The 17,500-nt window shown below is 48.0% G+C and overlaps 1 protein-coding gene across 3 annotated transcripts in view; it reads left to right on the top strand.

Annotated features, from left to right (window-relative positions):
• The window catches only part of LOC6043901 (zinc finger protein GLI4), a 57,552-nt gene that overhangs the window by 14,277 nt on the left and 25,775 nt on the right, over positions 1-17,500 (top strand). The window contains exon 1 of one of the 3 annotated variants that reach the window (XM_038255478.1): positions 9,760-9,927. The exons of 1 other annotated variant lie outside the window; for it this stretch is intronic. In XM_038255478.1, coding sequence (XP_038111406.1) covers positions 9,911-9,927 — 17 coding nt within the window. In that variant the 5' untranslated portion in view covers positions 9,760-9,910. Of the gene's footprint in view, positions 1-9,759; positions 9,961-17,500 lie in introns of those variants that run through there. One more of the 3 variants, XM_038255479.1, reaches the window with a different exon arrangement.

Below are 17,500 nucleotides of genomic sequence, written 5' to 3'. Positions count from 1 at the left end.
TCCTTCTACGCGCCTGGGAGCGACGGATGCTGGAATCTCTCCATAACAAAACATGTCGCGCGCAGTGTATCCACCTCCACCACACACTTGTCGAACGGCAGCAGCCGGTTTGGTCATTTCCACTGGCCCCGGGCGATCGAGGTGCTGGAAACGAAGGTTGCGCTGTGAAGAACGACGAATGATTCCAACCTCAACAGCCTCGCCGATACCGTCCACCCTCAACAGCGTTGAGTTCGAGATAATGACAACAACCGCGGCGTGGTCAATTCCAGGAAACGCTCGAAGGAGCATCATTTCTTCAGCCATCGCTTCCCTACCTGTTTCTGTTGCTACAAACCCCCGTCTAGGAAGCGGTACAGAACGCGGACGACACACTACCGACGTGGTCGTAAAACGTTCGGGGCCCCTCACACGGCCATTAGCAACGGCCGATTGTTGATTTTTATACGCCAGATTTAAATCTCTCTTTTTTTTATTTCAACCACAAGATTAGAGATGTTTGTCTCTCGAACTCTTCTCCTCCTCCGTATGTCGTGCTGTTGATGGTCCAGATTCGGACTAGTTCTTCCCGGGAAGAGAGGCGGTGGCCATGGGAATCGCCGACGGAGCGTCCAACCTGAAATTAGTATCGTGAATTAATTAGTCACCGCTGCTGCCGTGCCAAGATCTCGGACTCCTCTTGCTTTATTGATTTCCGATGTCGTTAGCGCTGATAATGAAGCGGTGCGCGCTTCATTTCCGCTTAATTAAGGGTACCTCTTGACTGAGATTGAAGGTGGAGTTTTCTCACCGTTTAGAACACACGTACCGTCGGTGACCTTTTGATTAATTAGCCAAATCCCCATTCGGCGGTGATTGTTGCAACCACAGCGAGCACTCTCGGCGAGATTGCTTCATTTTTATAGATGAAGCGGCGGCCGTAAAACCCCGCACGGACTCCACCGTGTGTGACATCTCCGCGGCAGGGTGAGAAAACCCAATTTAATGGACCCATTTCACGAGATACCCCTTCAAATAATTAAGTGAAACAATAAAATCGGAGAAACGTCCTCATCGGCGAGGACCAGTAAAGTAACGTTTTAATTATCGTTACCTGGGACAAGATTCGAACGAACCCCCCGAGTTCTTCTCAGGACATAAATTTCAATTGGTGACTGTCGTCATTTCGGTCCCAGGGTCATCGATTCCCTCCTGGGGTGCAGCGCACCCCCTCAAGACCGAGGTTCTGCTCGTACGTAAATCTTACGTAAAAAAGGCCCTGCTGCTGATGAGTTACACAAACGATTCGGGAAATTCGGCGCGCCTGGGAAAAACGAAAATAATTAACGCCGAGCCTTTGGACGGCGCGGCCGGCCGGAGATCAAGCGCCGAAATGTGCTGTATGGATTACTTAATTGGACAAACAAGCGAAAAATTAAGTTGGATCTCTTCCGAGAGAGAAGCGGGGAGGTGGTGGTGGCGTTGATCGCAGATAATCGAGCCCCCGAGGTAGATAAATGAAAGTGATAGAGAGGAAATAAAATTAATTTTTGGGCGCCTTGGGGAGCTATTTAAAGTTTTGCGGGCTTTTTTCAATTAGGGGAAGTGATTTTCACAATATCTTGTTACATCTTAGCGCTCGATGTTATGAAATACGCGGAATTAGACTGGCGGAGATGAAGTGTAACACGCTGGTATTAGTCTAGCTTGATGCTTGTGAAGGCTACTGAAGGTCTGTCGACTATTACATCCGATCAATCTTACGTATATGGCAAGGTTGAACCATCAGAACTTCGATACATCGACTTCAAGGCCATTTGTCATTTGTTGATGCAATGATGTCTACTGAAGTAATACCAACCTTATACATTGACAAAAACTGTTGTTACCAACTTGGTTGATCTTCCAGATCATCACCAATTGATCATATATGATAGCTCAAGCAACGTTTCGAAATCTTTCGTTATCATCTTGGTTGATCCTTGAGATCATCAAGATCTTGGTTTTAGTGTCGCGTTAATCGACTTCCAATTACCGCCACGTTTCACACACCAGCGCATTCCTGAACCCTTCAATCCCAGCGCACTAACCTCCGCTCACATGACTCACTCGCTTCTTCAGGGCCACTTTCCCAGCGATCTCTCCCCCAGGCCCAAAATCTGAAGAAGCGTCCGAAAACTCGTGAATCACCACTTTGGCACACCAAGTGACTCAAAGGCTGATTGGTTGCGAGCTGAAAAGGTACTTGGTTGAATCGAACCCTTCCCCGCAAAGGCTCTCAAGGTAGCCGGCTTCTCGTATTTCTTTTATTGATGGACGGTCGCACCGCACCTTCGCGCGCACTTGTTCACACGATTAATGGCAAGCGCTTCGCGCGAGGATCTTCAGGTCGCCGCCGCCGCGCAAGGTTTGCAGGTAGTAAAACCATTTCTTGAAAGGTCTCGGGGTGTCATCAAACGCGGTCGCTAATTAGGAGGTCCTCTTAACGAGGGGTGATAATGTGGCGCGACCTGGTTGAGTCTCCCGCTCGCAAACAATGAGTCCGCAGACCCAAATATGGTCCAAAAACAAACCAGAGCAGCGCCGAGCGTTGCCGAGAAAATAAATAAAAATCCTCCTCCAATTTTGAATCGAAATTAATATTCATTTAGGGGGGCTCTCACTCTCGGTCTCGAAACGGCCTCGACGGCCAAGATCGAGAGGGGCTACAACAAAAAAAAAAGCTCTCCAAACACACACACACGCTGTTGATGTTGTTATAAATGTTCAAGTGTATAAAATTCCACTTATGTACGTAATATGAGAGCTCCACTCCACACACCGCGTCTTTCGTGCGGCGGTGCTGCGCTCCTTCGAACTTGAACGAGCAGGTCCCGCCGAGAAATGCGAGGGTGGGAAACATTTTTCAGAAGTGGCCACTTTGTGGGATCGGCGATGGACGGCGACGAAGTCGGCGACGGAGAGCCCACGAAAAAAAAATCCCAAACACTCCGGAATGCGAGGTGCACAGCGCGCAGTCGTTGGACGAGGAGTTGGGTGTAAGGTAGCGGAGGAGGTAGCCTTTGTTGGACCAGCATTTTGGGAAGCTGCGCGACGGTGGGACTCCGGCTTGAGCTATGCTCGAAGATGTCTGTTGTTGTTGTTGCTGGTGTTCTCGAGTGCGGGTGAGAGCGAATTAAGCTGCGTGAGGGAGCGATTCAGCTAGCAGGTCGAGTTGGGCACTTCGCGGAACAGGTTGATGGGAGTCTGGATGTGAAGTCCAAGAATCGATTAAACGAGCTGAGTCGGTAGTTAAAGATCCTGTATTCTGAAAGATTAACTGAGTTCTACACTAAAGATCTTTAGAATCTTAAGTCTAAAAAGCTTATGGAGATCTGAAGACACCTAACTGGTTGATCTATAGAAGTTCATCTTCATACTTCAAACAGTCCTATAGTCATCATTTTGATTTGACACCATGTCAAATGTAACAGATATATCCAAGATCTTGATGCTTTGAAGATTAAATTGACTCGTATTCAGAAGATCTTCTGAATCTTATAGTCTCCAAATCTTCAAAAATGCAGGTATATCTAAAACGGTGATACCACAGGATCAGTCCGCAACAATCTCAGCACCATTCCTCCACATCAAACAATAACCCGACAGAACTCTTTTTGCTCCATCCTCGTACCCTCTCTCACACACAGACACACTCGTATATAAATATTTATGTACCCCCAAGAGACGTGGGAATTTTATTCGGGGACCCGGATCGTATTACGCTATCTCTCCCCCGCTCACATGTACGACGATGACCATGCTGGTTCTGATTCTGCTTACTACCGACGATCGCCGTCCCCGTACGATCGCGTTGTCAACTCCGGCGCGTATCTAAATTGACCCATGATTCACTGGTCTTTCAACTGGCGCGGCTTCCGAACAAATCTCTGTCTGTGTGTAGTCCGAGCCCGGCGTTGACACTCACAGTTGCGATCGCAAGAGGAACCCACACCACGACCGCGCGTACCGAGAGATAAAAGTCAAGTTTAATAACAAACTAATTGAGCGCGACGCGCTCAGACTTCACGGTAGTGGTTCGGGGCTGGTGTGCGCGGGTGACGTCTCGCGTAAAATGATCCGTGCAAAGCTGTGTACATGTGCGGCGGAGAGGGTCGTCGTTCAACTACAGCTCGGATCCGAGCGTGGAGTATCCTACGGTGTATGGCCGTTGGGACTTTTATTAATCAAATAAAAATAAATCAAACAATAAAATTGGACTGAAGAGGAATATCTGCTCCGGGGGTTGCTGATGATCTTTGGAGCATTTGAGAGTAAGTTTAGTTGAACGACCCAAGAGATTTCTGTACTGACATCCGCTACCGTTGATTCTCCCAACCGCCCTCGCTTGGGTTGTACAGAAAAAGCCCAAGTTCCGAACCATAAACGATTACGCGTTCGATTCTTGATCGACCGTACCCCACACCGCGCTCAACCTCCACCATGTAATCCGTTCCATCTGATTCCGCCAATAAAACTACCAACTTTACGACTGCTCCATTTCTGAACCACCCCACAAGCCGGCAGCCCCAATAATAATAAAATCCAATCATTCCTCCAGAGCGCAGCTGAAGGATTCCGGCCTCCTCTCTCGCTCTTCAAGGTGCAGCTGGGGTTCAAAAAATTGCAACATAATTTCCCGGCTCCCTTCGAGTGCCGACCATCCCGGCCAGGTGTCCGTTGCACTCTCACTTGTGCAGGGTTGACCACCGCGCTACTGGATGCTGCTACCTGTGACTTGCACTTTGCACACAGCTTCCCCTCCACAGCAGATCCAGTCGAACAAATAATATGCTAATAAGGCTATCATTAAGCGGTTCATTTTTCCTGAGCCCACGGGCGCGACTACTGCAGAGAGCCGGGTCTATGAATGAATACGCGACTTCGGAAGCAGTGCCGGATAGTGGTGGTCGTCGTGAACTCAGCTGCCGTTGCCGTTGCACTTAAATCGGTAGGGGTAATTTATGTAAATGATGTCTTTCTTATCGGTGTTGCTGCTGAGCTGTACACGTGTGCGCTGGCGATAAGTGTGAGTGTGAAGCGCTCGACGAGCGCCACTACACAGCCTGGTGTACCGCTGAACTAAAGGTGCTGATTGGTTAATTAATCCTGCCTGGAGAATCGCACTCGTGGTGTGCAGCTGCATCAAGGTGTGGAGGACGTGGGGGAAAATCGAAGATTTAATGGTAGATTTCCGATAATTGAACAGTCAGTGTCGTCTACGGACCCGCGTGTGTGTGGGGTGTTAGGTATGGAAATTACGGGCCGCGCGCCCGCGATAACCTGGACGACGACAACGCAAATTACGTGCGGATAAAGTGGTTCTTCAGATTAGCACCCGCGTGGACGGTTAGGCTAATGAAGGCATCAACAGGTTGGGCGCGCATCGGGTAAATTGATATCTGGCCATTGGCCTTAATGCAGAAAGCCATTAGCTTCCGGAGGGAGTCCCGCAATAGCTGCGTTCTCAATACCCTGTAGGCAAGTGTGTTCGTTAACTCGGGTCACCCGAGCTATTGAGGCCTCGTCAAAGCGATTGACACACGTATTGTCGGCTGTAATTGGAAAGTGGGGACGATCGCCGTGGAGGAGGTCCACTACTGCATACACTGCAAATCAGTTTTCTTTCACTAGCAAGTACCTCATTTATCACAAGCTGACTTCCTCGTCACAATCACAACTGGTTTAATACCAACAAAGCCAGATTAGTCCCGACTTGCGAGGTTGGCCCAGTCTAAAAAAATGCGTTACTGACGAGCCCATATTTCACCCGCGGAACTGTTACCGCGTCGGATAACGCAACCTTCTCATTACCGTGAGTACCGTCCCGAAAACAAACAACCTCCCCGAGAGTTTCCAACCTAATTTGCACATTCTACCGGGTACGCAGATCGTATCGACTCCGCGATAAGAACCCCGCCCCGCCCGTCGAAACTCCACGCAGTGATTAATCTTGACGGTTTCCAAATATTCACACAACTTTAAACAAAGCCCACCGCGAAGCGGAAAAATGGTCATCATCAGTCAGGTCCCCCCCCCCCCCATAATTCGGTGGGGGAAAACTCACACCCACGATAACCCTCAATCGCGTGCTCGGGTGCCATTTGGGGAACACGCAGTGGCGGCAGCACCCAACAACGAAAAAGATTAATAATTCCCACTACTTTACGATGATTGCCACTAACAGGTGACAGGCGGCCAAGCCGCGCGGGAAATCGATCCGCGGGCCGAAAATGGCAAATTGATGAGTGTCGTAAAAATTCCAATCGCATTTCTACGAGGAGAGAGATTGGAGGACTTCATTTCGGTGAGGATCGCTGCGCGATCTTTGATGGATGGGGCAAGGTCGAGCGAACGTCAGTGACGGGACTGTAGAGATTCCGGCGCTATCGAAGTGGTCATTTTGGGTTAAAAGATCACTCATGGATACAAGATCATGCCCATGATCACTCCAAGGTAGTCTAACATATTGTTTTATGAATCATGTTTTCGGTATTCGGAAACCCTGAACGCTCTAAATTTAAGATCGTAGTCATGATCCCTTCGATCTAGTCCAAGATTTTGTCTGAAGAATCATGTTTTCGGTATTCAGGACTAATCTCTCTCCAAGATACAAGATCATCCATGCTCAAGGTAGTCCAAGATACTGTTTCCGATTGTCCCAAACCAAAAATTGTATCCTAATAACTCAGAGTTTCTGCTTCAAAATATGTGTTAGTTGTTCCGGATCCAAATCATTTCTAGACCCAAGATCGCGCCAGCCCAAGATCTTAGATCATCTTTGTGCTAGCTGCAGTAACAGTGACGGGACTGTAGAGATTCCGGCGCTATCGAAGTGGTCATTGCGGGTCATTTAAGATCACTTGTCGGTCCAAGATCGCTCCTAGATACAAGATCATTTCCATGATCACTCCAAGGTAGTCAAAGATACTGTTTTTCGAATCTTGTTTTCGGAATTCAGGGTCAAAGTGGCTTCAAGATCTAAAATCATAACCATGAACACTTCAAGCTAGTCCAAGATATTGTTTAAAGAATCATGTTTTTGGTATTCAGTATCATGTATCATGTATCTAGTATCATGTTTTCAGTATTCGGAATCTGTTTCAAAGTCATGTTTTTGCTGTTCCGGATCGAAATCACTCCTAGACCCAAGATCGCGCCAAGGTAGCCCCAGATCTTAGATCATCTTTGTGTTAACTGCACCCAATCCAACACCACCGAATCTTCTTCTCACGCGGCGTAGTCCAGGGTCGGCCAAGCGTCATCGTACGTCGACTACTTGCGCCAAATGATGGGTTCAGAAGGACTTTGCCGCACTCTCTCGGATATGCATTAAGCTTAAAACACGCAGAAGGACGATCCGCGGTGAGGTTCTATCATTCCGGCCAGATACAATTAATAAAAAAAAACACACTTAGATTTCAATCAGCAGCTACTCCGCGGTCCGTGGGGTACGAATCGTGCCAATTTCGGCTGATTCATCTTTGTTCTTTTGCGCGCAGGTAGACTACCTGGTACAAACTCTACCGAAACTCTGTGTATATGGTATTAAAGAGGAAAAATAACGCCGAAAAGAGCCCCACAAAAACAACCGCCAAGGACGGTTTTTGGCGGTGCGCGGGTGGAAGATCGCCCGCCAAATACCCGCGCGGCTAAAAATTTCGAGCATATACACTTAATTAATTAAGAGATGGAAGAAGGAGCGAACCCCGGCGACGGCGGGTGTGTACAGGGAACGAACGAAAACATAAAATTAATTGTTTTTCTTTTTTGTGGCTCCGTTCAGCGTTTTTAATTATTTCTGTATTTTTGTGGGCTCGATCCCGGGCTCATATGTGTGTGTGTGTTGGAGAGTTTGGTGCGCTAGTTAGACTGTTTATTGGACGGGCGGTAGCCGAAAGTGGGCTATTTAACCCGTTTGAACGGTGTGGTTGGCTATTGTGGTTGATTTATAGGAAAAAGCAAATCATTCAATGAGTTAGTTTTCAGAGCTGGGACTAACTGGTGCTCTGATCAGTCAACATCAAGTCCTTTTTTAAACACTTTAAAAAAATGTCAGAAAGGCAAATCATGTAACCGGCTAGCTGCGACTAACTGTACCACTCCAAAATGAACGAATCCCAAAGCGTCAGTCGACTACCAATCACTCCCATGTACTCCCGATAATCCCACGATCCCAGAACTCCACTCCACCAACCAGTTCCCGCTACGCGTCGCTGCGTTGACGCCGCCGCCGTCCTCATGGAAATCAATAAATTAATCTGATTTCAGCTGTCAACATCCGTTAAATTAGCGCGCGAGCACGCTCTCACCCTTCTCCAGCCGGCGCACTTGCAGCAACTCTGAGTACATCTACATAGTGTATCAACTGCGCGCGGAACAGGTTCACTGTACCAACGCCAGACTCCACCGAGAGAGAGAGAGAGACTGCGGGGAGAGCATATGTATGAGATAATGCTGCGGGCGCGCGCGCGACTTGGACACTTTTATGCAACTAGTCGAGGGGGCCCCTAAGTGCATGTAGACCACTGGGGGGTGACGAAGAAGGTCGCGTCGCGCAGCTTGTAAACTGATCCGGCTAATAATGTCATTCAATTCAATTTACTTTGTGGCCGCGCGGAGATTTGTGCGTTTAGCGAGTTGATTTGCTGTAATTTTATGTAGAACTCGTCGCGACAGCGGCGGTGCCGCAGGGTTCACTCCCGGAGACCATCGAGAGCAATTATCATTTCGATTAGGCAACGCGAGGAATCGCTCGGATTCTAGTGCAAGGCTTGCGGTGTGAACGACATCTAGACCGTCATCCGTATTAATAATGCGCGCTGCTACGCTAGCGCAACGGCGACGATCTCCGCGCACACAACAATTTAGTATTAATTTTCCCTCCGTCCGAACGTCGTCACCCCGGACCCGTCGAAGCTAATAAACCTGTTTCCGACGAGTTGCTGCCGCTTGCAAGATCAAGTGAATCTCCTCTCCATCGCGATCGTAGTCCTGCTGCCGGGGTTGAAACGTTGCCCGGCAGCTGTCTACCAGCCGTTGAGTCCCCGCAGCGACTACACCCCTGGCCTAAGCAGGTTGCTCGAGACCGCAGAGTCTGCGGTTAGCGATCGGTTGCGTAGCTGCTGCTACTTTGAAGAATTCTGTCCCCTCGATCGTAGGGGGTGTACACCAGACCCGACTGCTGCTGGCAAGTCTGCACAGCGATATCGCGTGTGCATTCTTCGGAGGCTGGCCAGGTAGTCCGGATTGTGCAACCGCGTCACGTTGCGCGGGCAGGCAGGGTTTGGCGCGATCGCGTTTGTCACTCGACTTGATACAGTTTTTTCTTCTGTTGTTGTTGCTGCTGCTATTATGGCTGGTTATGCTACAGGTTGTGTGTGGACACACGGCGCAGCGACAGGTGGAAATGACAAATATGAACGCGAGGAAGAAGGTGTGTTTGGACCAGTTTCGTGAGGGTATAGGCACAAAGGGGTCCCCGGAGATCGCGGTTAATTAATTATTTTTTGCCATGTCTAGTTTCGCAGCTACAGCTACAGCTCTTTCTGAGCAGGTTGACCTCCAGATGTACTGAAGTTACGTCGGTTGAAGATGTTGAATCTGACCCGACCTTTTCAAGAACAAAATTTGTTAAAACGATCACACGATCACCAACGCACTACTTTTATCAGCACTCACACTTCGCCACGATCACACCGCCTACAAAAACAGATCACCCCCACAAACACTAACGCACGCGATCGCGTGCGGGGCATTGTTCTCGATCGGCAAGATCGGGTGCTAACGGTTCTTCGTTGACAGCTTTAAAGATTGCTGAAAAGTGTAGATTTTTGGTTCTGTTTGTAGTGTTTTTGCTGGTGAATCTTAGGTTGATGATCCGGATTACGAAATGTTGCACATAAACAGGTGATTTTACGCGATCTTCGACGTCGGAGTGAGGTTATAAACATTCCATTGACATCAATTAGGGGGAGTTAATCCCTAGCTAAACCGGTCCCCAAATGTTCAACAACCATTAGCCGAACCAAAAACAAAAGCTTATACTAATTAGCTAATGAAATTTCTCTTCTCTTTCTATCTCTTCCAGGTAAGCCTCGATCGCCAAACTCCGAACCGCCCGACATGAAACGAATCTTCCCGCGCTCTGGTAAATTATGTATGCAAAATTGTACCCCACACACACAGCTCTGAGCTAATCGAGCATGCTTTTCTGAAGATTGGGACCGGAATCTGGTCTAGACTTGATCCCCCGCTTGTGACCTCGATTTCCGATGGGATTCTTGCAGGACTAAACCGGGTACAGAAAAAACGAGTTCATTAATGAATTCAGCGGTCCCTTACCGCAACACTCTGTGCTAACCCTTGGCTCATCAACGCATTGCCCAACTGACAGCTGGAGGTCGCTGACAACACCGATCGTGCAGGTCATGCAGATTTTCCAAACACCATTGCGCAATCAGCGATTCGTCAAGGGATTGCAGCGAACTTCGCTGCTGCCGCCGCCGCCCTGTCCAACAGGTGTTTGATTAATCGAACAGATTATTTGCGTTGTGCTCTGCTTTGGCGGCGGCGACGACCTGCCGCCCGTCGAGGGCAGCAAATTAGGCTTCTCCGTTGCCGTTGGACCCTCCCTCCCCGGGGGCATTTGGCCACCAATTTTCGGCAGCGCAAAACAAACTCCTAATCGTTGGTGGTTTTTTTTTTTTGCTTCTTCGTCAGCTGCTACCACTGCTGTCGTGGTTCAGGCCATCAAAATTTGTGGGGGGAGGGCACATTTTCGTCGCGCACAAAAGAGCAGGGGAGGCTCCTTTTGAGTGAGCTGAGTTGAGGTGGGCCTACCTGCGGTTCGGTGTTTCAAGGATTTTCGCCCGGGGTGGTTTGATTGCCACCCCGCGAAACAGGTTCAATTATTGCAGTGTCATAAGTGAGAAGGTGCTGCGAGGTGGCTCAAAGTTGGCTGTTTGGTGCAGGTAGAATTTAAGCTCAAAATTACAAGAAAAGTTAAGATCTTTGATCTGTCAAACCAAAGGTCAATGTTCTCACAGCGATCGCGATTTGACTTGGCGACTTACGACTAACTCTTATTGGATGCAGCAATTCCACTTCAAGGTTACAGCATCCAATAACTGTTCAATTTCCATACAATCTCCTTCATGCATGTCAAAGTCACCGTCGCCATCGTCACCCCTTGAGTCACAGATTCCGAGCACGTGCTTTTCGGCTAGATTCCAATCTCCAGACCTAACCATTCATCCACTTCTTGGCCAGCACCGAAAAAAGGCACAACTTTCCCACACTCTTTCTCGCTTTCGGTACCCCATCACCGAAATTGAATGGTGGGGGGAGAACCAGGGTGGCCACCCACCTCTCTCCCCCGACGACAATGCGACACAGCATCCCACCCACCCGCAAGGGGGCGTCCCACCGCTCCTCGCCCCCAAGCTTTATAATGTGGCGACATAATTTCTAGCAGAGTTTTATGTGCTGCTGCTGCTGGAAGCTTCTTCGATGGGGTTCGTTCGCAGAATCGGTTGCTGGTGTCGAACTGATGGGCCTCGGAAATCACGCAGATCACGCAGATACGCGCCTGACGCATGGTCTTGGCCGGACCACCGGACTGCCTATTGTGATGCTTAATTTGAATTTATTATCCAGTCAATAGTGGTCATCATCGTGGTGGTGCTGCTGTCGATGCTGACTTGGTGCCATTGTAGGGCTCGTTTTTGTCACACACTTTGACCAGCACAGGCAAGCGGACTTCGCAGTTAACCAGCTTTTGTGCTGGTGTTCGCGCCGCGAACTCCGCGTCCACTTGTCTGTGCCAGCAGAATCCGCCCTCGGGGGAGGCAGCTCCCGGGCGTGATGTCTGTGTCGAAAACCGCAGCGAATCATCGGTCACAACCGCCGGAGAGAGGCGCTTTTTTACGGCCATTCGTCATCCGTCGTCAGGACGCGCGTGATGGTGCGATGCTGATGAAGTTTTGATGATGCTGCGTGCGTGCGGCCGTTACGAGGGGGAGGGTCCACACCAAGTGGATTGATTTTTTTATTCGGAGCCTGGTCGACACCACGTTTAATTCCATATAAAGCCAATACATCACCAGCGCTGGTTGGGGACTGCGGTACTCCTATCTAGGCAGACCCATCGCCTGGACCTGCTAGTCAGTCAGCGGACATCCAGCGGACTCTATGGAAGTGCCAAAATCTATGATTTATGGTGGGTTTAACACTATTTATAGTGATTTGTTCTGTGCTGGGGTGCCCTGGACCGTGGGGAGGGTCGTCGATAGTGCCACACTCTGCGGGGATTATTGCCTTTATTGGAGATATGCACTCATGGTTTCGGGCCAGGGTATGGTTTTGAATAGAAATGGGCTCCGGAATCAATCGGGTTGGAAGCTATAAAATTTCCGCGCCAAAGTCTGTGTTGTTTTATCTGATTATGGCGATGATAGATGTGACAGATGCCTGGTAGAGTCTAACAGTTTTTGGGTGGAAAGCACTTGATTCTTTTCATTTTTGTACTAAATTGTAGAAAAACATGGTTAGTTTGACGTATTTTGATTGACTGAAAATACGCAGGTTGAGAGGATAAGAGTAGATCTGAGCGATGATTGAAGAAAAACATCACTGATTGTTTCACGATAGTTTCAGGAGAAATTTTGATTTTCTAATATATTCACACGAAAAATGTCAAATAGGTGGCTAAATCCGTGGATGTAAACAAGCTCTCTCACTCAACGTGAAATATCACTAAAGCAAGTGGGCTAGATTATTTGTTTACATCTAAAGTTTCCCCCTTTTGAAAAGTTACTGCGGAAACGTGCTGTCATTTTTAGTACACGCCAATGTTAGTAAACAATATGTAAAAACAGTACACTGAAATCACGATTGTTTGACAGCAATTGTTGTGAAACGAACGGGACCATTTTTTTTAGTTTTACACCCTCTTTACACAAAGCTTACACTAACTACCAGATTTTTGGTTTGACAGTAAGTGTGAGTCCCATGTAAAAAATGACAGGACGTCACTTTTTAGTTTGACTCTGTCAAACCAACTAAAAAGTGTCAAACAAAAAATCTACCAATTTGCTCAACATCGAGCAATATCGGCCCAACAAGTTGAGCTCTCAAATGTTTCTTAACGGAGGATATGTTGCTTGACTTTATTTGTATATGTTAATGCTAAATATGTCAAACAAGCGGAGTTTTACAGCATCCACATTTAAAATTGACACGTCAACATTGAAAACAGTTAATTGGACTGGCCAAAAACATCGTCCCAAACTGATATTTTAATTCCTAAATTGCACCCCTACAAGGTTCCGCACTGATCGATTTCGGTAGATCAAACAAGCCCCGGTGACATTCGTCTATTGTGTAGCCAGGGAGTGGCCCCAAGCTCTACATTTCACCACCACCGGTGGAAAGTCCCAAAAAAAAACGAAACATTTTTACAACATTGGCAAATAAAAATTCTCCTCGGGACATAAAAATCGGCATTTTATTGCATAATTCCTCAACCCGTCAGATGACTCACTCAAAACCTCGCCAAAGCATAAACTCACCCGCCGATCGTACCGGTACGGAAATGGTCGAGGGAGGGGGGTCTTTCACCTGTACCACAATCTCTCCGCGGTCAACTGTCCGGTCAGATCCATAAAATCATACACATAAATAACTTGTCTCTCCCACAACCGGTCAAGATGTAGATATCTCCCCCCGGCAAGCTCTTCTAATCGTAAAAATCCAAACAACACAATCCGGAGTGTGCAGGGAGACCCGGCTCTTTCTTCGGAGACTATCGAAGAGTTGTATGCTTTTATGCTCTCTCCGGATGACAAAAAGAACATTCACCTGCCTAACGGAAACAATAGATTAATCAAGCGGAGAGGGAGAAGGGGCGCAGGTTGACCGTGTAGTCGTGTGTGAGTGACCCGCGAGAAACGCACATAAATTAAATATCCATGTAATTAATAAAGGAACGAGCGAAACGGACTCCGAGTCGAACCCGAATCTCCAATGATTATCCACAACATAAATTTTTATTAAAACGCAATAAATATGCTAATCCACCGCGCGCAAAGCCGGGTAGGAGCAGGAGGGCTTAGAGACCTCTCTGGAGCCACCGCCGCTGAAGCGGACAGGGAGAGAAAACCGTAAAACAACACGCGCAAAACAAAACGAAACAACAATAAACACGGAGTTCGAGGGAAGACGCGCGGGGTACAAACAGGTACATTCCGTACCGTTTTGCCGAGGAAGATGCTCTTCTCGGGGGATCTTCTCCCCGGGAAGAGGGGCAGGGAACACGCTTTGATAATCATCGCAGAAGCCTCTCTCGCGTGGTGCGGCAAACTTCCAAAGATCGAATCTCCCACACCGATGAACACCTACACCTTGACCCGCGAGGAAGCCCGAGCAAAAAGCGCAACGAGAGAACATCGCTTGTTGTTCAGGTATCGGCTAATCAACGCGCGAAGGAGAAGGCGAAGAGGAATCGACCCCGAAAGCCACAAAAAAACGAGCCGGGTTCGGGTGTCTGTGTGCGGGTGGACACGAACAGGGGGTCAGCGGATAGATGAGAATCTACACCCCGCGCGGCGTTGAGTGGAGAAGAAAAACAAAAATCAACAAAACGTCTATCTTCCAATACCTGTGGAGTTTTGGAAGTGGCTAAAAGGAGGACGAAGAAGCGAACACAAATCGACCGCGTGCGCGCGGGTTCCCTCGAAAACATAGAAACATTTAAATTTTATCGAATAATAATATATTAATTTTTTGAAGAAGCAGACCTCCTTCGCCGGGTAGATTCAACGGGCGCGATACAGACAGACGCAGTCAGGTTGACCAGTTCCCACAGTGAGGCTAGAGGGGCGCTCTCTTCGTACACCGAAGAGAAGGTCTCCGATGATGGTTTGATGCTTTTATGATGGAAGAGGTCGCTTCTCGATAATAGCTACGTGATGGCCACATGTGGCTCATTGCATTCCATTGGCTTCCAAAGGACCTGTTGATCAGCTCGTAGGAGGGTCATTACAGAGTTCTGTAAGCAATGTCGCGTTAGATCATCATTAGTCGATCTAAATATGGAGTAACTTAATCCAAATCACTGACCTCCTTGCCGTTTGATACGATACCGAGCATCCTGTTGTAACTTGACCTGAAAGTCCCAAAAACAACAACCTCCAAAAAGGCCCAAAAAGCCACCCAAGGTGTTCTCAACATCTGTCAACCCAAGTGGGGACCTCCCTGACAGCTGACACCGAGCGCTATACAATTTCTGACGAAGGACTGCCACGTGTATGAACTCGTGGCCGAATGTGGATTAACCACACGCCCCCTTAGCCGAATAAATCAATCGGACGTTTTTCCTCGAACTCCGCTTCGCGTTGACAAGGTCGTCTCGACGTCAACTCCGCGCACCCCCAAGTTACCACGTGGTACCTCGCATGAACGGGGCAAGCTCCACTTTGAGCTGAGTACTGTTGAGCAGGGTTTCAATTTCCATATACCGCGGTCGCAAAACGAGATCTGCTGTGTCCCGTGAATGGTCATCAATGCGTCTCCACAAGCTCCACTCGGAACAGGTCCCCCTAGAACGTTGCAGGGCCAGTTTGTGTGTGATTCTTTTGGTCATTCGTCTCCGCTGCATGTAAAGGAGACACTGTGAAATGTGAGTAATTCACCTGGATGTTGATTGTTTCTACTCAACTTTTTTTTTTAAATTTGAAATATTATGAAATATTTGCAACTGATTTGTATTGTTAAAGTCTCTGGCTTAGATTACCCCCAAGCTTTTTTGTCAATATTATTAAGTGACGTACGTCCGAGAACATCCGAAAAAGTATTCACAAAAATTAAAACTGCCAGCCCTACTGCGATGTGTTTACCGCAGAGTAGATTCTTAGAACAGATCACATTTCACAGAATCTACAGGGAGGAAGGATGCGTGGACATACCGTACCGAACGCTCCTGATTTGTATTTTCTTCTTCAGCATTTTTTTACGGTTTTGTTTCCCAAAACCTGCAGAAAAATTAAAAAAGAATTAAAAAAATGTGAAGTTTGAATTTCCCAGCAAATCAAACCCTTTTCCTTGCAAATAAATAAATTCATAGTAGCATAAGTTACAGCTCCTCTCCGAGAAACCTCAAAAAGGAGGGATGCTGCGTGCAAAAGCTGTCGCTCTGTACGATCATTTCCATTTTAATAATAAAAAAACTTTTCCGTCTCCTCCAACCACCCAGAGGGTGGCGGGGGAGGCCACCAACCATAGTCTCAAATATGGGTATAAATTCTTGTATCCAGCTCTAGTCAACCTCCTCCCCCCCTCCCAGAGCCTCGTCCCAACAGTCTGAAAGACGAGTCAAGTGCGCCTTTATATGGCCAGCATTAGCTCCGACTTGGCTCTGGCCCCTCAACTCGCTGCGAGGCGGGCGGATTGAGAGGGTGGCGACAGATTAATAGCCGTGTGTGAGCCTCTGACGCGAGAGCCTTGGCGCGGGTGGTGGTCGGGGCAACTCTCTGTGGTGAAGCCAGCCAGCAAAATAGACAAGGGAGAAGACGCTACAAAAAAGCTGCTGCTTTAAACCCCGAAATTACATACACAAACCATAATTTTATGTTTAAATAATTTTTTTATCTCTTATTTTAAATGTGTGTATGAATATAAATTTACCATCTGTTGTGCTCTTGGTTGGGTCGTTTCGGGACCAGTTCCTCTATCTCTGTAGAGACGCCGAGCATCGCCAGCACTTTGCTGGCAAGCTGTTTTTGGTTGATTGCTCGATGGCTCTTCTCGTTGGGCTTGGGCCAAATCTAGGGGGTGATTAGAAGCTTTTGAGGGGTTTCTCGACCTGGTTGAAGATCAGGACTCGGTCGATTCCCGGTAGGGCACTTAGGCAAATTAGTTGACCAGCGTTGGGGTTATTCTAGAGTTGAGATTACAGATATCGGAGGTTGTCGTAGGCTTGCGAACTACAACCTCAACCTGCGATCGACTTTTTGTTTCACGCGCACTGGAATTTGCGCGGACACGTCCCGCGGTGCCATTAGTAAACACTCACGCCCCTCAGAGCTACGCCATCGAGCTGAGCTATCAAGCCGAGATCTTGACCCAATTCATTAGTGTTTAGCTAACACGAATCAAACCAGCAGCGGATGAAGCTGGGTCTGCCCCCAACCGCTTTCGCTCGAAACAACCTGATCGCGCTGCTGGTTCAGCTACCCGTCGCGAGGTGGCGAAACCGGCGCGCGAGATTTGATTAGTTAAACTTGTCAAAACTGTAATACTACCTTTCAATCACTTGATCGATAACCTCCATCGCTAATTTGATGGTTTTTAAAGTTTTCTACATTCTACTACATTCGTCGCTTTTTTTCTCTGTTTCTATTTTCAGGTAAGCCACTCTACGAGACACCTGTTTTTTGTCGATCTGTGTGGACGGCCCTCGGCGTGAAGATTATTCAATCCGACT

Source organism: Culex quinquefasciatus, chromosome 2, assembly GCF_015732765.1.
Source record: "Culex quinquefasciatus strain JHB chromosome 2, VPISU_Cqui_1.0_pri_paternal, whole genome shotgun sequence".
In the NCBI taxonomy this organism is placed as follows: Eukaryota; Metazoa; Arthropoda; class Insecta; order Diptera; family Culicidae; genus Culex; species Culex quinquefasciatus.
The sequence above is the reverse complement of the archived record's forward strand: the minus strand, read 5'-3'. Positions and strand labels throughout refer to the sequence as shown.